General features: G+C 44.4%; 2 protein-coding genes across 2 annotated transcripts in view; one reads left to right on the forward strand and one right to left on the reverse strand.

Moving 5' to 3' along the window:
• Positions 1–3201: 3201 nt before the first annotated feature.
• C2cd3 (C2 calcium-dependent domain containing 3) overlaps positions 3202–26489 on the reverse strand; it is a 109983-nt gene continuing 86695 nt past the window's right edge. Inside the window, exons 29-31 of the mRNA XM_013013964.1 lie at positions 24364–25267; positions 19357–19468; positions 3202–3984 (exon numbers count right to left, since the gene is read on the reverse strand). Of these exons, the coding sequence (XP_012869418.1) occupies positions 3856–3984; positions 19357–19468; positions 24364–25267 (1145 nt within the window). The 3' untranslated portion in view covers positions 3202–3855. The remainder of the gene's footprint in view (positions 3985–19356; positions 19469–24363; positions 25268–26489) is intronic.
• On the forward strand, positions 12549–12680 carry LOC105984082 (uncharacterized protein C7orf73-like). The gene is given in 1 exon segment (XM_013014155.1): positions 12549–12680. A coding segment is annotated over 1 exon segment (132 nt).

Genomic DNA, 26489 nt, shown 5'->3' on the forward strand with positions numbered 1-26489 from the left:
GATACCCCTTTGTTCAAATACTTAAAATACAAAAAACTTAATAGCAATGGTGACTACCAGAATTTCTTAGTGTCTACTATGTGCCAGATCTTTTTATATCTTGCTATTTTCTCTTCCATGAAACAGGTACTATTGGGGTTCTAAATTTTTATTTGATTTTATGCTGGTCCTGGGGCTTGAACTCAGGGTTTAGGCACTGTCACTGAGCTTGTTTGTTCAAGGCTATCTCTTGAGCCACAGGCTCATGTCTGTCTTTTTGGAAGTTTATTGGAGAAAAAGATTTTCACAGACTTTCTTGTTCAGGCTGGCTTTGAATTGCAGTCCTCAGATCTCAGACTCCTGAGTAGCTAGGATTACAGGTGTGAGTCACCAGTGCCTGCTGAGGATTTCAATTTTTTTTGGCTTTTTTTCTTTTTGCTTATGTGGTGCTGGGGAATCGAACCCAGGGCCTCAGGCATGCAAGGCAAGCGCTCTACCACTGAGCCACCTTCCCAGCCCCTCAATTTTTTTTTAAAAAATAAGATTTATTGAGATATAAGTTACATATCATACCATTCACCTACTTAAAGTGCACACAATTCAAGTGGTTTTTTAGTATATTTAGAGTTGTGCAGTCACCACCACAATCTATTTTAGAACATATTTATCACCCCTCTAAAAAAACTCTTTGTACCTTCGCAGTCATCTTCCTTCCCCTCCCCCAGCCCCAGGCAACCTAATCTCCTTCTGCCTTTAGATTTGCTTATTCTGGATATTTCCTATAGGATATTTCCTATGAACTCATTTGAGATTGGCCTCTTCCACTTAACATGGTAGTGTTTTTCAAAACTCATCTCTGTTTTAGTGTATATTAGTATTTCATTACTTTTGTTGTGGAGATTTCTCAGTTTTGAGGAATGTGGAAGGGCAATTTGGGACAGAGGATAGCCAGGGTTGGCCTGAAGCTTGTGATCCTCCTGACTCAGCCTCCTGATTCCTGGGATTACAGGTGCAAGCCACCAAGTCTGGGTTTTTGAGAATTATTGTATTTTAAAGATTATTCTACATATTATTCAAGTCTTAGGGGATACAATGAAATACCAAGGTTAGACAGCCTTGTATATGGCAGGGACTGACCTCAGCTTACAATCTGTAATGCATTTGGGCCTATCTCCATGTCACCGAAGGCTTCAGTGTGGACATGATAGGATCAAAGGAAGATGCGGGAGGGTGGGAAAGGTCCCACGTAGCTACTGAAGGTTCCATTTGTAGGGTTAGCATAGCTGAACCTGGGACCCAAGTGGCAAGGCAGAGGTAGAGGGGGAGACAAGCAGAAGAGAAGAGAGGGAAGGAAAGGGAGTTATAACTGGGTGGAGCAGAGAAGGCAGAAGCCATTTCTGGACTTAGGCACAAAGACATGGTCACAGGGGCAGGAGATCAAAGGTCCATGGTGAAAGTTTAGGCTGTGCTTGTCCCCAGCTCTGGATTAGAGGTACAAGGGAGTGGCTGCTAGGGTGATTGAGACTGGAAGGAGTTTCTGGGCTCTTCCTGAAAAGACTAGCCTGGAGGTGGGGGTGGGGAGGTGGGGGTGGGGGTTAGTTTCCCTGGGGTTACATGGGCGAGGGATACAAGTGGGAACCAAACCAGAGGCTATCAGGTTTTGGAGAAATCAGAGGGAGGGTGGACTTAGCTGACTGGCTGGGATTCAGCCAGCCTCTAGGCCATCAGGAACACTTATTTTCAGGTGGAGGGCATGTCCAAAGAGAAGTCAGAGACAAACTATTGCAAGTTCTGGACACACAAGCAAATCACCTTGGAGCTACCAATAGGAGACAAATCTAACTTCTGGGGATGACAGTGGCAAATAATACACTGTTTCTAAGCGCACGGTGGTGAGTTTCAGACTTGCAGGGTGGCTTTGTGTCATCAGAATCTGCCCCTACCCTGTGGCAGGAGCGGCACAAGTCCTCCTGTGGCCGTGTCCTCATTTGATCCCATCAGGTTATTTACAGGACAGGCTTTGGAAGGAATGTTCTTCACCTGAGACTTTACCCCTTCGATCTGGGCTCAGGGTTCTGCTGGAGGTTTCTTGTGGCCTCAGGGGTGGGAGAGGTCTGGTTGTTGGAGGCTCTGCACAGGACTGAGAATGCTGTGAAGGCATAGGGCTGGGAGGTTGGTGTCTGGGGAGCCAAGCTAAACAGATGTAGGGGCAGGTCAGGCTAGGGCACAAGGGGCTCCTACGTCACTTTGGAGTTAGTCTGCCTGCCCTGCCTCCTTAGTTACTGCTGTGAGGCTTTCACTAGTTTGCTCCAGGACTTTTGGGACAGTGGGTGGGGCTGACATTTCTTATGCTTCTATCATGTGCCAAGTGCAAGCAAAGCATTTTTACAAATGTCTCCTTTAATTTTCATCCCATCACTTCACAGACCAGGCCAGAGGCTCACACACACACACCAGGCTGCTCTCTTTGCTATCCCCAGTTGTATGCTGACCACTGCACCTTCCAAGATGCAAGTGTTCCTCTTTTAGGGAGTCTTTCCTGACTGTGGCAGCTCCCATGCTCTCTTCCAGTCTGGGATTCCCAAAGTCAGAGCACTTAGCAGCTGTACTGTTTTGGTAAATGAGTCATCTGGTATCTCTGGGGATGTTTTGTGTGGTGAGATTCACTTCCTAGCTACATAAACAAGAGGCCAAACATTTAACTTTGTTGAGTTTCACTTTAACTATAAAGGGGCAGGCATCACAACGTGTACGTTATAGGGTTGTTTTGAGGACTGAGTGAAATGTGTGTTTGGAGGTGAGGTGGTTCTCTTTGCCTTGATGCTCAGCCATACTGTACACTCTGCATATCTACGCCTCTGTGGTGTCCTCCTCACAGGGTCTTCCCTATGTTAGTTGCTCAGGTGGTTGTGGTCTGAAAGAACTACCCAACCCAGAAACAAGGGAGCCTCTGAGGGACCTGTTCCACTTCACTGCTAGTTTTTAAGAACCAACAAAGAAAGAGTAACACTGAAACCACCAAACAACCAAGAAGAACCATTGATGATATACCGATGTCACTCTAATCTAGACCACTAAGATAATTGGATGAAGCTCGTAAGTCTCCTAGGAACCCTGGTCTCCTGAGCCAGTTGAGGGGACTAAATGGTTGTCAACCATTCTGTCTGCAGCTTGAATATGTTCTCATTTCAGTGGCCAACCCAGGAAACACTTGTGCACGAATACAAATACCAATAGGATTTTATTCAAACAAAGGCAAGAACATTGAATGACCTTCAGCTGAGTAAAAAATAAGTTAAAAACATGGTTATATTTTAGACAATCAGATATAGTTTACAGGAGGTGATTTCCTCCTAGTCCCTTACTGATTAATCTAATAGAGCATAAAAATAATTTACATCTATAAACTACTCTATTCTTAAGCAAAATGAATTGGAGGTGACCCTAGGAGTTCCTCAGCTATGCACACAATCTATTCCCATATCCCATCATTTAAGGCAAAAATAGTCTAACCTATTCAGGCAGAGGGTGGGCTCACGTCAGCCAGTGCTGTGTCTAAGATACTCAAAGGAGCTTTGCTGCTGAGAGATGCCTGTGTAGGTCCTGTGGTCAAAAGATAAGTGAGCTGCTTTGGTGCTGGAATCCCTTTTGTTTCTAATCTTTACCTCACCACTGAAGGTAGAGGTCCTGGCAGATGGACCCTGGACCAATTTGGGACAGTCCTTCAGTATGGGCTGATTGGGCCTCAGGGGTATCCATGGACTAGGCTGGTGGTATTTTCAGGGCTGAGAGAAGCAGACCTGGTACCCCTTACAAACCAAACAAGATTGAAGGAGGGTGAGCAGGTGGTCTCTCCCCTCAGTTCCTCAGGCTGCATCAGTCTTTCTGGGAGTACTGGGAAGAAAAGATCCGTGCGATCCTGCGAGTTTCTTCTTCAGGCAGGTTGGGAGGGAGGGAGATAGGTCTGGGGCGAGTAGGCCTTCGGGAGAGGGCTTCTTTCTTGTCCTAGAGAGGAGGAAGTCAGCCAGGTTAGCACTTAGCATGCAGCACTACTACCAATGTGTGACTCTGGTGTATGCTTTCTTTGGTCCTTTGGCTAACATTTATGGTGAACTGTCTGTCTTGTAAACACTGTCTTACTTTATTTATTTTTTCCTGTCGGTTGTGGAGCCTGAACTCTGGGCCTGGGCACTGTCCCTCAGCTCTTCAGCTCAAGGTTAGTGCTCTATCACTTGAGCCACGGTGCCACTTCTTGCTTTTTCTGCTTATGTGGTGCTGAGAAGTCAAACTCAGGGCCTCATGCATGCAAGGCAAGCACTCTACCACTGAGCCACCTTCCCAGTCCCTATAAGTCTTATCTTAAGCCTTACTCAATTCCTTGAGACAGGTATAACATTTCCTCATATTGTGGCTCAAGAAGTCATAGTTCAGATAGAAAAAACACAAGGTCCTACTCCTTTGCTCTGAGTGGCAGAGCTGAGATAGGAACCCAGTTCAGGTACTTTTGTGCCTCTAGAAGAGTGGACTGTTACTTCCAGCAAAGGTTTGAAGCTGCACTCATTTCATGATTCTAGACATGTCCCTGTCCTGAATTGGGGCTAAATGTGACTTGAGGATAACATCCAACTCTTGGGGGAAGACACTGTGAATGATACACTATCTGCTTGGCCCTTTGAGTTTCTAGAGCTTCTAGTGACTCAAAGCACACAAAGAAGTAGAGACTGGTTGGAGAAGAGGCAGTGCTGAAAGATGGGGGCAGCCATCACAGGTGAACCTGGCTAAGTTCACAGCTCAAATTGTCCTATGGAGAGATCTCTTCTATGTCCTTAAGTCACATGAGCTGAAGCCATCCAAAACTGGTGGAGCACTGAGAGCAAAGCACAGTGTACTCCCCTGCCTCTTTCCGCAAGCAAGACACTGAAATCCATCAGCCTGGTGGAGATCCTACAGCTTGGGACTAATGGCCCCTCTGCAACGGGAAACCAAGGCCGAGCCAGAGTTTCTTCTGGGATTTTCTTTAACTTAGCCTTTTAAGTGTGTACTGTGTGAAAGGGGGGCAGAAATAAACTCAGTTCTTGCCTTCAGAAGATAGAGAGTGCTCTCTGCCCATGAAAAAGTGGGTAGCTGGACACTCCTGTGGGCCCCTCCCAGTCTAGAATTCTCAAAGCCAGGAAAGTATGCACAAGATGAGCAGGGCCTCAGTCTACCACACCTCACAGAAGAAACAAGCTGTGCTGGAGCAAGGCTTCACAGCTGAGCCTGAAACAGAGAGCTTTGATTTTGGGCAGTCCTAGGCTACAAGGGAGGAACAAAAGCTACTTTTTGCTCCCTTCCAAAATATGAGAAGCAGCTGTATCTTCTAATACTCCAAGGCAAGGGAGGAGTGTCTGCCTGCTGCTCTTTCCTCCACACTGGGCATTCCTGGGCATGGTCTGGCTCTGATATATGTGACCCTAGCTGGGCCAGGTCAAGATGGGAGCTTGGAAGCTATAAAGAGCAGTGAATGTGTAGACCAACAGCCAGTGACCAGAGGCTGGAGAAGAGATTGCCTCTTGCAGCAAATTCATTCCTTCTGGAACCAGAGGTTATTACCTGCCATGTGCCAGCACTTTAAGTTTCTCTCTACTCTCAAACCTAGGGAGAGTGTTTCTTGAACTATTCAGGATTTAAAAGTGACACAAGTTTCATCCCAGTCCTGACTCTAGTATGGATTGGGGTCACCAGTTGTAGATTACTTCGCATTTCTTTTCTTTTTTTGGCCTCTCTCTCTCTCTATATATATATATAATTGTGAAAATACTGTACAGAAGAGTTACAATTACATGGGCAAGATAATGAGTACATTTCTTATCAAGCATTGTAGCCTCCTCCTTTGTTTCCCCTTCCCATCCTCCCCCCCCAACCCGCTCCCCCACCCAAACCTCCCTGCCCCCCCACTTTGCATTTCTTTCTTCACTACAGTGAAAAGGAACTAAGGAGATGTTTGTTTTATAAGCCAGATGGGAAAAAATAGGTCTAAAACCTTGATTTTCTATCTCAGCTCCTAAAACCAGACCTTTGTTTTCTTATCTATCAGAAGAGGAATCTTTGTATTTTTGAGAAATTTGGTGGGTCTTGCTCTCAATGTTAGAAGTACCAAGCTTTGCTGGTGACTTATTAAGCCTTTTGGGAGCCCAGGTTCTACTCCACCTGATCAACTCCTATGAACAATAGGCAGAAATGGTTCCTGTCCTCCCCAGAATGTTTAAGCTCAAGAGGGACAGATGCTGACTGCTATAACAGTTACAAAGGTGATGCTTGAAGCTTGGGAGTACTGTGAAAGCAGCAGTCAGTAACAGCCAAGACAGTCCACACAGAGCTGGGGCTGGGATCTAAGATAGGACTGGCAGCAAGGCTAGCCATGTGTGGAAGGGCATGAACACAGGTCTGCAGCTGCTGGCTGCACAGTATCTGTCTTGGGTTGAGTCCAGTGTGGCTGGCTCAGCCAACCTTCTAGCACCCACACCCAGACTCAGTGGCCCTTATGAGTCCTTATCAGTGTGAACCAGGCCCAGGGACCAGGCTAGAGACAGGACTTGGCTCTGTGTACAGGGCAGGGCAAGAGAGTGGAAAGACAGATCACATTTGGCTTTTATCAGCTTTTTTTTTTTTGGGTCCGGTCGTGAGGCCTGAACTCTGGGCCTGGGCGCTGTCCCTCAGCTCTTCAGCTCAAGGCTAGTACTCTACCACTTGAGCCACAGCGCCACTTCCGGCTTTTTTCTTTTTGCTTAGGTGGTGCTGAGGAATCAAACCCAGGGCCTCATGCATGCAAGGCAAGCGCTCTACCACTGAGCCACCTTCCCAGCCTGCTTTTATCAGCCTTAAAAGGGTTTAATAGTAAAGACTTTCTCTTTATCCAGGTTATTTCTCCAAAATACATAACCCTAAGGGTTGGACAGTCTGTTCAAAGCAGGGATTCCCCAAATGTACTAGCCTTTCTACTAAAAATGTCCACAACCCTGCTTGGTGGAAGGCACTGAAAATGGCCAGCACAGTGTGTGCTTGCTTGGAAGCAGAACTGTCAGAGCTGCTTCAGAGCCCTTGGAGCCTGACAGTGGGTATCACGTATGGGTGGAACCCTTGGAAGAGGACTCTGACATGACGTAAAATGTGATCAGAGGAAGATGGAGAGGATATGCTGGGTGGAGGCTCAGCTTGAGAAAAGTATGGAGAAGGAACTGCTTTGTTGGCAAGGCAGTGGGGATGGGCTGGGCTGACTGTGGGATGGAGGGCAGCTGGAGGGTTGAAGCTGCTGAAGGCAGTTCTTCAAAAGTTTAAGGAGACTGTTGGACTCAAAGGACTGACTTTTAAGGGTCTTCTAGTGAACAGGGAGGGATAAGTGTCTGTCCATTCAGTTCTATTAAATCCCTCCCTTCCATATATAAGAACATACTCTTTTCTGGTTACATGGATACCCAGGCCATGAGTGTGACAGGTTCCCCGGTAATATATTTCTTGGGTCAGTTGTGGGGCTTGAACTCTGGGTCTGGGCACTGTCCCTCAGCTCTTCACTCAAGGGGAGCACTCTACCACTTGAGCTACAGCACCACTTTTGGTTTTCTTGTGGTTCATTGGAGATAAGAGTCTCATGGACTTTCCTGCCTGGGCTGGCTTTTGAACCGCGATCCTCAGATCTCAGCCTCCTGAGTAGCTAGGATTACAACCATGAGCCACTGGCACCCAGTTCTGGTAATAGATTTTTATAGATGCTGTCAGTGAGAAAGGCAGAGGGAAAAGAATGAAACACATAGGAGTAAGGCATGGTAATGGAGGGAAAATGTGAAGCTTCTCAGGAATCCTCGTCTCTATCATGTGTTCACCGATGCCTTGGCGGGCAACTCACTTTTGCTCTGGGTTTGGTTCCTACTCCCTCTTTGGCCAGGTCCCTGTGAGGCATCCTTTTCTCCAAAACTTCTCAGGAGGGTCAAACCCTTTTTTCTGATCTAAAATGAGATCTGATCCCAGCCATTATATTCTGGTTTCTCTCCACTGCAACCCCAGATGGAGCCCTGTGACCAGGCCAGAGATCCTAGGGGGTAGTGGGCACAGGTGTCCTCTGTCTTCTTTCTCCTGCTATGTCTTTCTCGGAGGGAGGCAGAGGATGGGGTGGAGGGAGTATTGGTCTGTGTTCCAATGCAACTGTCCTGCTTGCTTAAGACTAAGACATTTTCTGTGGGTCTCAGTGTCTTCACTGTCAAGCTCTGAAGTTCCCTCTTGATCATGTCAGCAGGTCTATTGTAAGTCTTACATAAATGTAGATATGACCAAGGTTGCATCTTTATCTTTTGAAAGATACGGGCTGTACTGGTGCTACAGCTGACCCTAACAGACACCACAGTATGACAGTGCTTCCATGCTTTGGCCACAAGCAGGCCACACCAAATATGCCCTGGGAAAACAGGGTCAGCACCTCGCCAAGGTGTGCCCAGTACTAGACCAGCCAAGCTACCCCATGCCACTGCCTTCCTCACTTCTCAGCGAGCCTCTGGGCTGAGATTAGGGCTACAGTTTTGCTTGCTTAAGTGATATTACACTGAATCAGAAACTGAAAACAAAACTTTCCAGAGTTAAAAAATTGAAGGGAAACAATCACCACTTCTGGATGGGTAGGTGGCCTTGCCAGTGGGCTGCTGCCTCAGAGACCCAGTGAGGGCTCAACAGAGCTGTCTGTCTTGCTCAACTTTTACCTCCTTGGCTGCCTGCCTGCCCCTGGGGTGGCACCTAGAGTCCTCCGGCAGTGACAAGAACTTCCTTGTAGCTAAAGACACAAACTTAGCAGCTACAGCTAGGAATAGTGGGAAGTGAGGTTTAGACACTTTGATGGAGGCCCAGTCCTGAGGTGAGTCCTGCTCTGACTCACCCTCCTGGCCCAGTAGGGCTGGTCTGCTGCAAGCTCACTGTTCTTTCCTACATTACCTTAAAGCCTAGGTCATGGGCTTCTCATTATCTGTGTGCTCCCTCTACGTCCTGCTAGCAGGAGGGCTGAAAACTCCAGATTCCAGAAAGGGAAGGGTTAAAGTGGTCCTGTTGGGAGAGCTCCAGTTCCTCCCACATGCTGGCCTCAGAGCAGCTCTAGGACTTAAGCCCAACACCTGGCAGCTGGTCTGTAGGGCCCTTCTTAGGAGGCATTTGCCAACTTGCAATCTGGGCTATAGTAGTTACAGGCTAGCTCTGGCTGCTTCCCCTGACTTTTGTACACCGTTGGCCAGTTTGCTCATCTCTTTTCCAAACTTTGTGTGGCCTTTATGGTCTGAGACCTTTAAGGTCTCCTGTTGGACTTCTGTAGAGGCTAGGGACTTGGTGGTTTAATAAAGGAAGGAAGCAGCAGGTCACAGCTTCCTGCTCCAAAAGTATTTAGCCAGTCAGCCAAAAGTATTCAGCCATTTAGGTGTGGGATATAGGCTGAGAAGAATAAAGCTGACTCCCTGCTGATCTGATCTGGTTTTGTGAGGGCTAGGTCTCTCTACCAGGACTGTATATCTTTACAGTGTCTCTGGGCTTATGGCAGGTAAATCATGAAGAGAAAAATTCTTTAGGCTCCTAGAAAAAAAGAAGCCCAAAGCCTTAAGGCTCATAAACAGATAGGCAGCAATGGCTAAGGCTAAGGATCTTCCCCTTGGGTGGGCTGTGTCAAGGTCTGAACTGTACGCACTCCTAAGCTATAGCTCACTGAACTATTCTCCATACTTCTGGGGCTGCCACGCAGGGCCTACCTTCCTAGTGCCCCATCCTGGCTTTCAGTGTTGGATCATGTTGCTACATCAGCATTTCTTTCCAATGTCAGCATCTCCCTCCTCCTCCATACACACTGTAAGAGGGAAAACATCTGGATAATGATAAGAAAAATAAATGAGCCAAAACAGTATGGTCTTTATTGTCTTATGTGCCATGAAGAATTTTATACACGTTGCATATCTTATTCAATGCATAATGTAAGGGGCAGATGCTATTATGCCATTTTTCAGATAAAGGAAGTGCAGTCAGAAAACTTGCCCCAGGTTAGGGGCTAGGAAATAGCAAGCTTTAAAACAGGTTATCTGGTTTCAGAAGTCATGTTTCTAACATTATGCAAAACTACCTGCTGGGACAGAAGAGAGACATTATTGTTCAAGCCTTAAGAAATCCCACAGCAGAACCAAGGTAAAAACCCAAGTTTGCTGACTCTCAGCTTACCTGCTGGCCTGGAATATCTCCCTTCCTAGTGATGTGTGTGTGTGTGCCATGGTTGAGTGGAGGAGAGAAAGCTAGGGAGGGAGTGGGTGGAAAACTCAAAGGCCTCAGGGTACATTCATGCCTAACTTTGTCTATTTTCTGCCTCCTACATTCATGAGAGCAGCCTCTGACCTCATACCTCTGGGTAACATTAGGACTGTTCAAGAAGTGGGAAGAGCCAGGGTTTAATGTAGGAAGCAACTGAACAAGACAGGGCACATCTCATTGGGAGAAGATATTCTACCCCGGGCAGGGCAGAAAAGCCAAGGCTCTGAGGTCAGGTAGCACCTTGTTTTATGCTTGTGATTCCTATCTTATTCCTGAATCCTTTCACCCTGGGGCTTCCTAGTACCTCCGAGCTGCCAAAGTCTGTTGATTCTCTAAGGTTTCCTCCTTATAAATTCACAGCCTGCAAAGTGTTTCCTGAATCTTTGTCAAATTCTACCCTCATATTCATTCCATTTGATTTTGTCTTAGTTAAGTGCTAATAGAGAAATATATCATTTGAGAAAGTTCATGAAGAGTTTGCAAGCCACTGTCTCTATAAGAACTAGGGACTCTTAAAGGCAAGTTCCATGGCACTGGGTCTAGTTTTAACCTGACAGGGACTCGGCAGGAGTTGGAGGTAGCTTAGATGGAAAGCTGACACCTTGAAGAATGTAGGCTCCCCAGGGAACACCTAATTCTGCTCTTTCTTGAACTTGGTGGTTTTGTACTCTTGCCCAAACTACAAACCAAAACGACACCGTTTCCTCTCCTGGCCTGCCTGTCCTCAGGCTCAGCTCTGGTTCTTCTAATCACTGATGAAAAGTTACCAGAGGGTCTGAGTAGAGAAGTCACATTATTTATTTATACTGTATGGGGAATGGATTACCAGAAAGAGGGAAGCAGAAAGGCATAACTTGCTCTGTAATAATCCAGGTGAGAGATGATGATGGAGGTAAGGTGGGAATGCTGAGTAGTAAAAGTTGGATGTAATTTTTTTTTTTTTGTCGGTCGTGGGGCTTGAACTCTGGGCCTGGGCGCTGTCCCTCAGCTCTTCAGCTCAAGGCGAGCGCTCTACCACTTGAGCTACAGCGCCACTTCCGGTTTTCTGGTGGTTTATTGGAGATAGGAGTCTCACGGTCTCTCCTGCCAGGGCTGGCTTTGAACCGAGATCCTCAAATCTCAGCCTCCTGAGTAGCTAGGATTACAAGCGTGAGCCACCAGCGCCCGGCTAAGTTGGATGTAATTTAAAAATAGAGCTGCCACAGAGAGACAAATGATGCATGTTTTTTTTTTTTTCTCATATGCAGAAGCTAGATCTAAAATACACAGGGACATGATAAATTATATAGGACTCTAGGCATTCATACATGTTAGATCCACCTGGGAAAAGTGGCTCCTTCTCTTCATTTTCTCTCTATGTGAAATCACAAGTGGACCCCTTTCCCTCTGTCCTCTGTGCAGGACTGCATGTGGCCCTTCTTAGAAGTCCCCAAGCACCTGTAACCCAGGTCACTGGTATATCTGGGGGCAGTGGGAGGTCCCCCAGGCTGAGGTCACTTCTTCATCTTCTGTGTAAGGCCTCCTTCTCATGCTCCCCAGTATAATCTCTCTCTACCATTAGTTCTCTCTGGACACTTACATCTGGTGCAGGCCAGCAGTTTGGTTCTCCTACTAAACTCACAAAGGTGCAATGCCTCTGTGCCTCTGATCAAATAAAATAATATCTATCAAAATGAACTCCAGGAAATAGAAACATGATTTTTTTTGTCTTTTTGTCCTTTTCTTGTTGTGTATCATCTTTATGATAACAAAATTTTTAATAAAAAAGTAAAGCTGTCAGAAACTTCTGTTTGCTTACAGAGGCATAGGAAAGATTTCAAAATTTGGAAGAAGTAATTGAGATGAATAAGAATGAAGATGAACAGAGCTGGGAATAAAATTTGGAGTTCAGTTTTAGACATGCTGAACTTGTAATATCCAGTAGGTGTCCAAGTGGAGATGCTGGGTAGCAGTTGGATATTTAAGCCTAGTTAGAAAGGAGGCCTGGCCAAGATTACCACTTGGGAGACCAGCTCAGAGGGAACTGAAAGTCTTGAGGCTGGATGGGGTTGCTTAGAAAGGAAGGGTAGAGAGTAGTGTGAGGACTATGGCATGTGCACCTCTATGTTAAGATGTAGGAAGTGAGGATGACCCAACATAGAAGGCTGAGTAGTCAATGAGGAAAGAAAACCAAGAAGCGATGCCTCACAAACACAAGAAGAGGGGAAGGCCAGCCGCCACCCAAGGAGAAACTGCGTTGCCATCCTTGCCTGGCCCTCCCCACTGACTCCATGCTTGGATTTACTTTGGGCAATGTGGTTGGAATGTATCTGGCTCAGAATGATGATATATCAGACTTGGTTTAAAAAATTGAAGAGATTTGAAAGGACTTGGAAACCAAGAAGAAATTCCCTAGTTCCTGAGGCCCCTTCTAGCACTGCATTCTGGATACAATGATTCTGCCCAGGCGCCTATGCAGAGCTCCTTTAACTCGTGACCCAAAGCTTCTGTTCTTATCTTGTCTCAGCCATTTCTTCCTTGCTGGACCCTACGTATTGCCTGAGAGCAGAAAATGGGGCCCAGTTCAGAACTCCTTTCTGCTCCCAACAGCCTGGCTTCTCCCTGTCTTCCTTCTGTCTACTTGGTAGGTTCTAAGGCTGGAATTATGGGGCTAGATTAGCAAACAAGACATTTAAGTTGTAGCTGCTCCTTGTTTCTACTACTTTTTATCAAAAGAAAAATGGATGAGTTTTGTATAGCTGATCAGATATAAGTAATGCTGATTTCATTGTTTAGAAATTATAATGGGTACTTGTTAAACACTTGTTACTACATTTTATTTCAAAATAATTAAAATTAATATGTAGAAGCCGGTTTCTGGTGAAGTATCCATTACTTTATACTATTGTTAGCAGCTCCACAGTTGATAATTTATTTAACCAATAAATCAATTTGTTATTTGCTGAGGAATTACATTTTAAGAATCCTGTCAGAATTGGGCATTAAAAAATGCAAAACAGTTGTTTTTGTCTCAGAAGAGTTGTTTATTTAGTATGCATGCATTTCCTTCATGGTATATTTGTTCTGATACTTTTTTCCCTCAGAAGAATTGTTCTTGAGACTGAAGATGCAGATGGATAAATAAGAAGTTTCTGGTAAATGAAGTGCTATGACTTTTTACATTAAACTATATTTACATCATTAAAAAACATATGAGGACATCCGGAGAGATCAACTGTTACATGCCATCAGGAAGTCAAACTAGAGACAGATTTGGAAAATGGGTCAGAAATCGTGTCATTTCTCTCTGCAGCTGGGAAAGTGGGGGTAAAGTCAAACTTGAGTGGGAGTTTACATAGGTTTTACATAACATGGGAGATGAGTGCAGATGGGCAAGGGAGTGCAGAGAAGTGAGTGGGTTCACAGGGGACAGAATTAACAGGTCTTGGAAATGGACTGGCTATGGCTTGTGAGGTACAGAGGAGTGAAAGATGTTATCTCTGGCAGAAGCTATGTGGGTGTGCCTGAATTTCCTGCAGTAAGAAATAAAGGTGGCTGGGCACCTATAATCCTAGCTACTCAGGAGGCTGTGATCTGAGGATTGCAGTTTGAAGCCAGCCTGAGCAGGAAAGTACATGAGACTCTTATCTCCTATTAACCATCAGAAAACTGGAAGTGGTGCTGTAGCTCAAAGTGGTAGAAAGCTAGTCTTGAGCAAAAAGAACTCAGGGATAGCACCCCAGCTCTGGGGTTCAAGCCCTATGACCGGGGGACTGGGGGTGGGAGTGGGGAGGAAATGAAGGGGGTAGAGAGGATATTTGAAGAAAGACAAGAAGTTCAAAATTTCAGTATAACGAATTATTTGTGCCATATCCAAGACAAGATATCTAGGATGCAATAGGATCCATGTGTCTGTACCATGGGAAAGAAGTCTAGATGAAGTTAAGGATTTTAGAAGCTACCAATAGTAAATACTAATGGAAGTAATCTAAGTGGTTGAAATGTTCTTGAGAGAAAACCTTACATGTTGTGTGGACATGTAAACTATTGCTGTTCTCAACTACTTTTCTTCCCTTTAAACTGATAAAGCTAGCAAGCATGTTCTAGCTCCTGAGGTTTTCTGTTGTGGCCCTTTTGGTGCTGAATTTGGAACAATGTTGGGCAAACTGTGAGGATAAGGGTTGCTGTAACTAGGACCCAGAATGAATGAAGTCCAGGGAGAGCAGTGTATAAGATGTATATAAGATACATTGTCTCAAAACTTAACTTGCCCTTAATTGAAAAATTTTTATTTCCCCTTTTAAATTCATTTAATTGAAGTTTTGTCACAGAAATTAACACAATAGTGGATTTAGAGTCCTTTACAGTTTAAACTATAAAACTAGATAGGTGATATGACTATCTTCTAAAGGGAAACAGGCCAAGCGCATGCCAACTATGGCAGGATATAGTAGGTTATCTGTATCCAATATCTGTTCCCAGTACTTTTTTTTTTTTGGTGGTACTGGTGCCTGAACCCAGGACCTTCTACTTGCTAGACAGGTGCTCTACCACAGTGCCATGCCTCCAGCCTGATGTTTCAATTTTTTTTGTCAGTCATGAGGCTTGAACTCAGGACCTGGGCTCTTTTTTTTAACTTTTTTGCTCAAGGTTAGCACTCTACCACTTGAGTCATAGCACCACTTCCAGTTTTTTGGTGGTTAATTGACCTTTCCTGCCCGGGCTGGCTTAGAACCTCCTGAGTAGCTAGGATTATAGGCATGAACCACTGGCACCCAGCTTCAATTCTTTTTTTTTTTTTTAAACTTTCTTTGTCTTTTCTTTCTTGGTACTGGGGATTGAACCCAGGACAAAGCACTTAGGCAAGTGCTTTGCCACTGAGCTACACCCAGCCCAATGTTTCAATTCTTTGTTGAAACTGAACTACATGTCTAGAAGGCCCTGCCCTACCATGGAAGATATAACCTGAGCTCACAGTGAACCACAGTGGAGGGTACTAAAACTTCCTCCAGGTCCTCCTACAGCCCCCTAAAGAAGACTTTTTTTTTTTTTTTCCTAAACTAATTTCACAGAAACACCCAAGCTTTATAACCTCCATGGCACTATCGGTCACAGCTGGGCTCCATGGCCCAGCTGCTCTGCAGGGTCCTGCCCTATGGGAAGCCTGGAAAGTGGTCAGAACCCACACCCGTGGCTTCAGCCACAGTTCCTCCAAGAGGTCCGAACTTTGTGTAGGCCTTTCCCTTGTTTTCTTGCTTTAGTTTAGGACTCTGGCTCTACTGAGAACAGAATTACATGTTTTCAGCAAAAAACAATAGGGGGGTACAATACTGCAAACATTAAAAAAAAAAACCCAAAACTTTGTTAAGTGACCAAGGCTTTTAAAAAATGAGGTGAAAATTCCTATTTGTCCCTCCCCACACTTTGTATCTCATATTTGAAGACCAAAGATCATTTCCTCTGGGGAATAGGCACATTATGAAGCTATAAGCACAAAAGCAGGAAAAGCAGTTCTGTTTGGCAGTTCAGACAGAGGCTTATAACCTCCTTTCCTGTGGCGCATGACTCACTGACCCTTCACCCACTTGGCCAGGAAAGGAAACCAGTAAAATGCTCAGCCATCTGATAGCTTCTCTTCTGAACCATAACAAACTGAGATTCAATTATAGGTTGGGCAACCTTGGGTGACTTAGCCTTATATATCTCAGCTTATTTATATATAATGTGGAAATAGCACTGTCTCCTTGTAGGAAGTGCAGAGCCTCAGTTTCCTTGCTGTTACCATCTTGATAAGCAGTATCCTCCAGAGGGCTGATGTATTGATGGTCCCTAGATGGTGGCACTGTTCTGGGAAGTGGGGGAAACTTTAGGAGGTGAGGTCTAGCCAGAAGGGTTAGATCAATGGAAACATGACTTGGAAGGGGATACCTGGTCCCCAGTCCCATGTTCTCTGCTGTCTGCCATGAAATGAATTTCCTGTCACATGCTTCTACAGCCATGTTCTGTCTCACCTCTAGCCCAGAATCCAAACTGGACTGAAATCTCTGAAGCAATGAGCTAAAGCAACACCTCCCTCCCCTAACTTTAGTTGTTTACGTCAGGTATTTTGTCATAGTGATGTTAAATCTCACTAATATACTCAGATTTATTAAACAGGGAAGTTAATAGCTATCTCACTGGGTTACTGGGAGAGTCCAGAGTTTGATATGTAGGTTACTTAGAATGATGCCTACACAAAGGGAGTGTCTGCAGGGGCTATAAGAAACAGACACATTTCACTTATAGTTTGCATTAGCCTGTAGTATTTTGCTTTCTTTGGTGGGATGGAAATGGAAGAGTTTGAACTTAGAGATATGTATGTATCCTGGGAAAGTGTTTTTTCCACTGAGCTGCCCAGCCTTTTTAGTTTTTTTTTTTTTTGAGGAGGCTCTTATGCTTTTGGCAGGGGCTGGCCTTTAGACCATAATCTTACCTCCCCCGGAATTAAAGGCTTAAGCTACTACACCTATAGCTTACTAACTTTTGTCTGGGCAAGCCTGGAACCCACTGCTCCCATCTTTATTATTTCCTGCACACCTGGGATTAGAGGTGTAAATCACTTTATCTGGACTTTAAAGTTTTTAAAAAAGTTTTAATTATAAAGGTGATGTACAGAGGGGTTTATAATAAATCTCTTTCTCTTTCTCCTTTCCTTTCTTTTTTCTTTTTCTTTCTTTCCTTTCTTTCTCTCTCCCTTCCTTCCTTCCTTTTCTTTCTCCCTCCTTCCCTCCCTCTCTTTCTTTTCTTTCTTTCTCTCTCTCTCTTTCTTTTCTTTCTTTCCGGCTCCAAGAGGCATGAGTTTTGTGCCCAGTTTACATAGGGTCTGGAATGACACCTGACACACAGTACTATTCCAGGAATTCTTTGTCCACTGTATCACTGCACTTACTTTTTCAAAGTCACCAATGACCATATTCATTCAGTACCCATGAGAGCGCTTAACATTTAAATCAGATATTCTTTCTTAGCACTTTCCACTGAATCTTTTTGTCTTTAGAATTCAACCTTTTTTCCATGTTTCACAAACCTTGTGTGGCGAGGGCCCTTCACCCTCATTATATCAGTTGCTACGTTACAGTGTCATTGGTTTTGATCATGTCAAGCTCTTGTCATCTCGAGGGCCTCTGTGTTCACTCTGCCTGAAAAATTCTCACATTCTTTACAGGGTTGGCTTATTCTCAGTATAGTATGGCAATCAGAAATACAGATTTTTGCAATCAGACTTTCTGGGTTCCAATTCTGGCTCCAGTACTACCTGTGTGACCTGGAAAGACACTTAGTCCCTCTGTGCCCCAGTCTCCTCATATTAAAACAGGAACAATAAGGCTGAGGGAGCATGGCTAAAGTGGTATAATACCTATCTAGCAAGTCCAAGACTCTGAGTTTAAATCTCAGTAACACACTTGCCTCATCAGGCTGCTAAATTAAATGATTTAATATAAAGTGCTTGGAATGGTAGCAGGTATATGGAAAGCACCATCTGATTGTCATTTTTCAGATTGCACATGGCCTCTTCAGAGACTAGGTTCCCATGTACATTTTGTACTCATTGCTTCTGTAAGCTTAATTTTTTTTTTTTTTGGGGGTCCGGTCATGGGGCCTGAACTCTGGGCCTGGGCGCTGTCCTTCAGCTCTTCAGCTCAAGGCTAGTGCTCTAACACTTGAGCCACAGCACCACTTCCGGCTTTTTTCTTTTTTCTTATGTGGTGCTGAGGAATCGAACCCAGGGCCTCAGGCATGCAAGGCAAGCGCTCTACCACTGAGCCACCTTCCCAGCCCTGTAAGCTTAATTTTTTAAGTGTAAGTTTCTTATTATTAAGGTGCTGTACAGAGGGGTTATCATTTTACAACTCAGGTTCTGCGTACATTCCTCTTTTGGACAATTTCACCCCTCCTTTCATTTTTCTCCCATTTCCCTCTCCTGTCCCTGCCTATAAGTTGCGTTTTCCACACAGTGTATTATACTAAATAGCACAATTGCATTTTCACCCTTCTTCCCTTCCCTTTCTATGCTTCCCCTTTGCTCTCCACCCTAAAAAGCGGGGGGGGGAGGGGGTAAGCACACATCACCACCACCACCACCACCAACAACAACAATGTAAAGAACCCATGTTTCCATTTCCTGGAATTTGTTTCATTAAATAGTATTTTCAATGTTCAGCAGAGTCATACCTTTGGGTTCCTGCCATACTGGTATCCTCCTTTAGACTGTGTGTGAATGCCTAGAGTCCTGTGTAGGTTATCATGTCCAGTTACATTTTAATCTAACTCCACATATGCATTGTTTGTCTCTTTGACATGACTTATACCTATGAACTTAATTTTTGAGACAGGGTTTCACTATTTACCCTCAGGCTGATCTCAGCCTTTTGAGTTTTTACTTCAGTCTCCTAGGTTCTGAGATTACAAGTATATATTTACCTACCATGCCTGATCAACACTTTTTCACTTATGACTTAATCTTCATGAATACAGAAAATCTGGTTGTCTTATTTTTTATGATAAATTAATCAGCTGTGTAATGCCTGATTCAGGGTAGGTTCTCAAAAAGTGGATGTTGATTAGAAAATTAGTTATTTTCTTGCCACCTGCAACATAGGGCAGTAAAGTGAAGCCTTGGGATGATACTGTTTTCCAATCAGCCGATTCAGGTGAATGAAGAGGAGTTATAAAGGGTCCTATAAATAGAAACTGGCATATGCTGTCATTGCCATTCTCTCATCCAGACCTAACTTGGCTGCATCAGTCCTGAGGATGCATCTATGCAGTCCTCCACCTGCCTTTGCTTAGCTGGTGCTCTTGCATTACTCACATGCATTTCTTAGCTGGTTCTTGTTTTTATGCTTGTGTGCTTGCATATCTGTCTTAACTAGTAAGGTCCTGTTCTTATCTTCCGCACGATTCCTGAGCTCCCAGCATAGCACTGGACCCACAGAATATGTTCAGTGCAAACCAAGGAGTGACCACTGCCAAAGCCTCTCCAGGAAGAAGGCCCAGCATAGCCCTCATCTCTTTAGAGATGCTGACTCTACATAGGGGGAGGTTAGAAGCAGTTCTTACCTGATCTGCTGCTGCTGCTGGTGGCAATCCTGTAGACAGTGAGAGCATCCTCATAGAGGCCTCCAGCTGCTGGGGAGGCAAAAAGAAGTTGGGAACCACAATGGGCTCTGGGCTGTGACAGTAGTTAAGGCACAAAATTCCATGAGTCTACCCTTTCCAGGCCAGCATCTCCATTGACCTCACACATATCAGTCATATCTCCCCACTTATTCCTCCTGCCCATGAATTCTTGCCTTCTCACTGGAAGACCCTGCATGCTCCTATAAATGAGTCAGTTCAAATCCTTTCTCTCCGAAGAAGCCCTCACATAATCACAAGTCACTCGATCCCTCCTTCCTCATATCCCAGATCACGATCTGTAACAAAGAATGCTTCATTAGTCTGATACAATCCTCATTACACTCAGGTTTCTCAATGACAGAATATGGTTCCCTTCAGTTACCTTATTATCTGCTTAGAGTTGCACCCAAGGTCAGGAGGTTAGCAAGTGTTGATGCTGAAGGCTTACTGGTTAAAAGCTGACCTAGGAAACCAGAGACAGGGAGCAGGTGGGAAGGTCTCTCTAAGGGCAGCAACTTAGGCAGGACCTAAGGTGCTGATGCTGAAGGTGGCCTTTTGCCTGACTGTTCTAATTTATAGAAATGACAACTCTATGAAAGGAGACCAGGGTACATATGCTCAGCTTAGTCTGGATGTGAGCCCTAGAGGCTTAACTTTGAGGGGACTTTGATGCTGGGGACTAGTGTGATGGTCTGATTTTTTTTTTTTTTTTTGTGCCAGTTCTGGGGCTTGAACTCAGGGCCTGAGCACTGCCCTGAGCTTCTATGGCTCAAGGCTGGCACTCTACCACTTGAGCCACAGTGCCACTTCTGGCCTTTTCTGCTTATGTGGTACAGAGGAATCAGGGCTTCATGCATGCTAGGTAAGCACTCTACCACTAAGCCACATTCCCAGCCCATGATGTTCTGATTTTTTGTTTCTGCTTATGTAGCTAAGTATGATTCTGGTTCAAATTCATTGACCAGGTTTTCTATTTTCTCATTCTTTTCATGTTGACTCTAAATTCCAAGAAGGCAGAGATGAGGTGTCTTTTCTTTTTGTAGCCACATGCCTGTCTCTTAGTACAGCGCTTTGGGCAGAGTAAGTGCTCAATATATACCTGATTGAAAGGAATGCATTGAGGTCCAGCTTCAGGTAGTCTGATTTTTCTGTAGAGGTGGTATGAAGGTCACAGGGGAAAAAAACCCTTTGACCAGAGCCTTCTCCAGAAGTGCAGATGAGGCAGAACCTATTTGCTTCTGCTGCTGTCTGCTGTGGGGAGCTAATGCGTTGGGGGCAGGAACAGCATTGCTGGGATGTGTTGGTGCTGGGTCTGAGTATGGAAGCTCTCACCACTATCGCCTTCTGCCTGCTTTGGGTCCTGCACCTCCTCAGCTTATGAAAAATGCAAATTTTCTCTATTAGTAAGGGATCAATCTCAGCCCTTCATCTCTAATGCTAGATTCCCTTCTGTTTACCACTTAGCTGTCATTTTATTACATGAATAACTTCAGGAAAGTTCACTTTTTTTTTTGGGTCCGGTCGTGGGGCCTGAACTCTGGGCCTGGGAGCTGTCCCTCAGCTCTTCAGCTCAAGGCTAGCGCTCTACCACTTGAACCACAGTGCCACTTCTAGCTTTTTTCTTTTTGCTTATGTGGTGCTGAGGAATCGAACCCAGGGCCTCAGAGGCATGCAAGGCAAGTGCTCTATCACTGAGCCACCTTCCCAGCCCCGGAAAGTTCACTTTTGTGCTTCAGTTTCTTCATGCTTTAAACAGAAGAAATACAGTATATAGAGCTTGGTATAAATGGGTTTACACAGGAAAGGTGCTTATACCTGCTATTCTTACCCATTTGCCCAGCTTATTCCTGTGACTCCAAGGTCCTCCCAGTGGACACATGCTCATCTACATTTGACTCATCCCCCATCACTTCAAAGTGTGGCTGCAACCTGAAATTCCCTTTAGGCTCTATTCCTCTTTCCCTCTCCAGAGTCATTCAACTCTGACCTTCTTGCTGTCCTGACTTCCAGAAATGCCCACTTGTATACCTGATCCCACGCTTGCATCTTCCTAGATGTCCCACAGGCACACATCCATCTTTCACCAAACCTGTCTATGTGCTATTCTAACACAGCAAATGATATCACCATCCTAGCAACTTGTGACAACCTGCTGTGGGGTCTGACAGGCAGTCGGCATATGCTCTAAGTTACTCTCTATAAATTAATCATTACATGCCCCTCCTTCCCATTCTCCGCCTATGTGATCCCTGGATGTTCTTCATCATTCTCATGTGACACTGTATACTTCAGGCCAGACCTTTTCTATTTCTTGTTGGAGCAAGTTTCCTAACCTTCTGGTTTCTGGTCTCCCTGATCTAATTCGTCCTCTACAAGGCACGGAGGGACTTTTCTGACATGTAAATCTGACAACATTACTTTTTTATTGGACACTATAGGAACTGTGTTAGGTAGTTTGTAAAATTAATTTAGTTTTTACAACCCCATGACTAGTATTGCTACCTCCTTTTTTTTTTTAAGTGCCAGTTCTAGGGCTTGAACTCAGGACTGAGCTTTTTTGCTCAAGACTAGTGCTCTTGAGACACAGTGCTATTTCTAGCTTTTTGGTGGTTAACTGGATATGAGTCTCATAGACTTTCCTGCTTGGCTGGCTTTGAATTTAGCCTCCTGAGTAGCTAGGATTATAGGTGTGAGCCACCAGTGCCTGGTGAGAGAAAATTCATGTTATATGCTTTTAAGGCAAGGTCTCAGCACTTCAGTCTAGTCTAAAATGCTAAGAACCAGGCCCTGCCTCATCTCTTAAAAGTCCACTTACCTCTGATATCCAACCACAATGTACTGCCAACAATATATTGTCAACAGCTGTTTTTTTTTTTTTCTTCTTCAGTAATGGAATCTGAATTTAGGATCTCATGCTTGCTAGGTGTGCTATGAGTTGCAACCCAAGCCCTTCTTCTTAGGTTATTTTTGTGATAGGGTATTACTACATTTTGCTCAGGTCAGCTTGAGTAATGACTCTCCTCTATTTATACTTCCTGTGTGGCTAGGAAAACAGGTGTGCACCACTATGTCCAGATTTTATTGGTTGACATGCAGACCTGTAAACTTTTTGCCTGGATTGGCCTTAAATTGTGATCCTCCTGATCTGGTCCTTCTGAGTGGTTAGGATTACAAGTATGAGCCATTGCTAGTCTCTTTTGCTTGTATAGGCCTTTGCAGACAGTTTGCACAAGCTAGAACTTTCCTTTGGCTCTATGTAGGTTTTGTTTTTGCTGTTTTTTTTTTTTTTTTAGACAGGGGTTTACTATATAGTCTAGGTTGGTCTGAAATTCATGATAATCCTTGTCTTAAGTCTCTCAAGTGCCTGGTATGCTTACTCATTGTTAAGGTCTGGCTCTTGTATCTCTTCCTGCAATACCTCTTCTTGTTCCATGTCCGACCTCAGCACACTGAACAATTGTTTGACTGATTCCTATTAGTCATGTAAAAAACGTGAAGTAAGGTCTGATTCAAATTCTGTCTTCAGTATCTAGCATAAGGCCTAGGAATACTAGTTTTTTTTTTTTTAAATGAATGAATGTTTGAAAAGGCTTGAACTTAGGCCTAGGCACATGTGGCAGTTTATCAACCCCACTCTGAGCAAACTGAAATGGCTCTGAGGCTAGCAATGGCAAGAGCCAGGAAGGACAAAGGCAGGGAAGAACTTTACCAGAGGTGGTTTGAGTGCTCAGTCCCCAGACACCTCACACATTAGGCCTTTCTCATCCTCAGGTTTTTCTGACCTACAGTTGAGTGTCTGCTTAGCAAATGTGAGGCTGAGTTTAAATCCCTGTACTACCATTTCTCCAAACCATGCTAGTTCAGTTTACTCTGTATTTACTGATCCCTACTTTGTGCAAAGCCAGGTAAAAAAGACACAGGAAAAAATGAGGTTGCTGATCTGGGAAGTTGAAAGTCTGGTGGGTAAGAGATAAGTACTTCCATTTTATATGAAAAGAAATAGGCTCAGAAAGACAAAACTTGAAGCCACACAAGTAATATGGGTTTCTAAGGGTCAAAGTCAGGCCCCCTGTCAGGATCTCTACTCAGTAAGTGACCTGCCTCACTTATCAGGAGTGAAATATCTCCTTCTCCAAGGGGTAATGTCAGGAAACCAGGCAAACTAATTGCTCAGATGGTTCTCATGGTTTCCTTCTTCCTATTAACAGTGACATTATGGGGACTTGGGCAAGTCCATCTCAATGGTGTCTACTTCCCCTTAGCTACATCATTTGGCTTAAAAAAAGTAAATTGAAGAGAAACGTATGCATTCCCTGAATTGTGAAATGGTAACCTCTCTGCTAACACCTCAATAATAACAAAATTAGATTAAGAAATTAAATCGTGGGAGTCACTGAACCTCATTTTCCTTACATGCGGAATGGACACTTACCACTAAAACTGTTAAATGCATGTAATGCCTAGCACATACTAAATGCAATGTTTAATAATGGCAGTGTTGTTCTTCTTTCTTGACAACCTCTACTTTTTTCTTTTAGTGGTGTCAATAATGGAACTAAGGTCTTATGCATGCCAGGCAAGTGATCTACCATCTAACTGTACCCTTAAATTTTCTTCCCCTTCTAGTTCAACTGAGATCTCGGTCTTGACTTCAAGTGATAAACTACCCCACAGATAGACTAGATAAATCAGGTTGGAAAGCCTATGAATGTGATATCAACACCTAAATCCAAATCATAGTATTATGTGCCAGGGAGCTATTTGGTATCAATGGTAGATTTGTAGCACCTGTCATTCAGGTGAGTCATCTTAAGGGTATTTCCATGCCCCCACTATATTCAATGAGAGTGGCCACTGCACACATTCACACTTGGCTAGCCTAATACCAGCACCCAAAATGCTTGGAGATGGAAGAAGGGGCCACTTGTGGAAAACACCAAAGGATACAGGAGAGTCTGCTTTGTGGACACCTCTGATTCAGTTGTCACCTGCGTCTCTTGGATGTCAGGGGAGTCCATAGGTGACTCCTTATAGTTTTCCCCTTTTCTCTGGGAGATTATTTGCAAAGGGAACTTCTCGAAGCTATCAGAAGAGTCACTGAGCTCACTGGAAGCAGCTTCATTTTCAGTCTGGGCTTCTGCCTTGTCCTCCTTGTAATGATCTCCTGGAGGTGAGCTCCACTCAACAAAAGCATTGCTCTGTTGTACTCCTGGGAGTGATAGGTGTGGGTTCAACTGATGGTTGGTTGAGGTAGGCTCACCAACTTTGTCCTTAGGGACACCACCCTCATAAGCAACAAGCCTTTGGCTAGGAGAGCCCTGCCCAGGCAGGTGGGGGTTGATAGCCTTTTCTGGGCTTAACAAAAAGCTACTTCTGACCTCGAGTTCCTGACTGGGGAAAGGCTCTGAAGGATAGGAGTCTTCCCTCTGTACCTCATCAGGCTGAGGGCTGATGACCTCACTTATGTCTGATACAAAACTGGACCAAGGGCTAGTTTTATCCGTCACAGTGGTGATTTCATTTAGGGTCCTGGGCTCAATGACATCTTCTTCGTAGTCCTCATCACTGAAGGCAGGGCCTGTCTCGGGGTCCTCACTGCTCTGCATCCTTGTAACAGGTACTGTTTGCTCTAGGGCCTCATGGAACATTTCTCTTCCACCTGCAGTCTCTTCAAGAGCAGGAGGCAAGGAATTTGTGTCCTCCTCTATTGCCAATGGCTTGTCTGGTGTTGTGCTTCGCTCTCGCACAGTCTCTGTGTCTTGAGTATCTGGGACGGCGGTGGCAGTACTTCTACTTTTGGCTCGGTGAGAGGTCAAAGCTGCTTGAGAATTCCTGGTGATAGTCTGCAGATCTGAACAGCAACAGATAGGACTCTTACCACAAGGCAGGGCCACAGACATTGCAATGTTCCCACACTGGTTTCTAGCTTCACAAGTATCCTTGTGAGCAGACTTTGAACAAACCTTAAAGCAGTTAACTCACCCAAGAGTCAGTGAAACTATTCACAGCAGTACCATTTCTAGTACTTTATTCTAATATCAGAGAACCAAAATCTAATCTACTTATAGTTGTGGATACATCTGAGGAAATGCTTTCAGAGACTATCTGCTCATGCTCAGGAATTCTTAGGAGCTGGGAGTCCTGACGGGCATGTTCATGCTTCCATTTACTTCAGTAATTACCTATATTAAAAACCAAAATAAGAGTCTGCTTATTTACCTATTTTATGACAGTTATTAAAACTATCTATCTTACCTGGAAAATGAAAGCAAGGAGATATCCACCACCTACAAGGAAAATGGGGCAGCAGGTGTGTTGGAAAGAGCACAGTGGCTTTACATCTGGTCAGCCTTAGTTTCAAGTTTCTACTCTCACTTGTTAACTGTGGTTAACAGTTATCCTTCCTCAGTCTGGTTTTCTTTTTCATCTTTCTCCTTTTCTTGCCCCTTTTCCTTCCCTTCCCCTCTCTCTCTTCACCCTTCTCTCCCTTTTCTCTTCCTTCCTCCCCTTTCTTCTAGTGATGCTGGGGGTTAACTTCAGGATTTTAGGTTTGGAAGGCATGTGCTCGACCAATTGAGCCACATCCCCAGCCCTTTTTGCTTTTTCAGACAGGTTCTTGATTTTTTGCCCAGTCTGGTCTGGTCCATGATTCTATTTGTATTTTCTACATAGCTGGGATGACAGATGTGCACCACTACACCCAGCTTTTGGTTGAGATGGAGTCTTGCAAACTTTTTGTCCAGGCTGGCCCTTAATTCAGATCACCTCTCAAGTAGCTGGGATTACACGTAGCACCTGGCATGTTAATCTTTTAATTGTGATATAACCCTCTTTACAAGTTAAAGAATACATGAAAGTAAATGTGTATATATAATGTGGCATATATATTTAATAAAGCATTTAATAAATAGAAACTACTAGTCAAGATCCCATCTCAAAAGAAAAGAAAGTCAAATTTTTTTTTGTTTTTTTGGTTTTTGGGTCCGGTCGTGGGGCCTGAACTCTGGGCCTGGGCACTGTCCCTCAGCTCTTCAGCTCAAGGCTAGTGCTCTACCACTTGAGCCACAGCGCCA

The sequence above is a fragment of the Dipodomys ordii genome, unplaced genomic scaffold, assembly GCF_000151885.1.
Source record: "Dipodomys ordii isolate 6190 unplaced genomic scaffold, Dord_2.0 Scaffold22, whole genome shotgun sequence".
In the NCBI taxonomy this organism is placed as follows: domain Eukaryota; kingdom Metazoa; phylum Chordata; class Mammalia; order Rodentia; family Heteromyidae; genus Dipodomys; species Dipodomys ordii.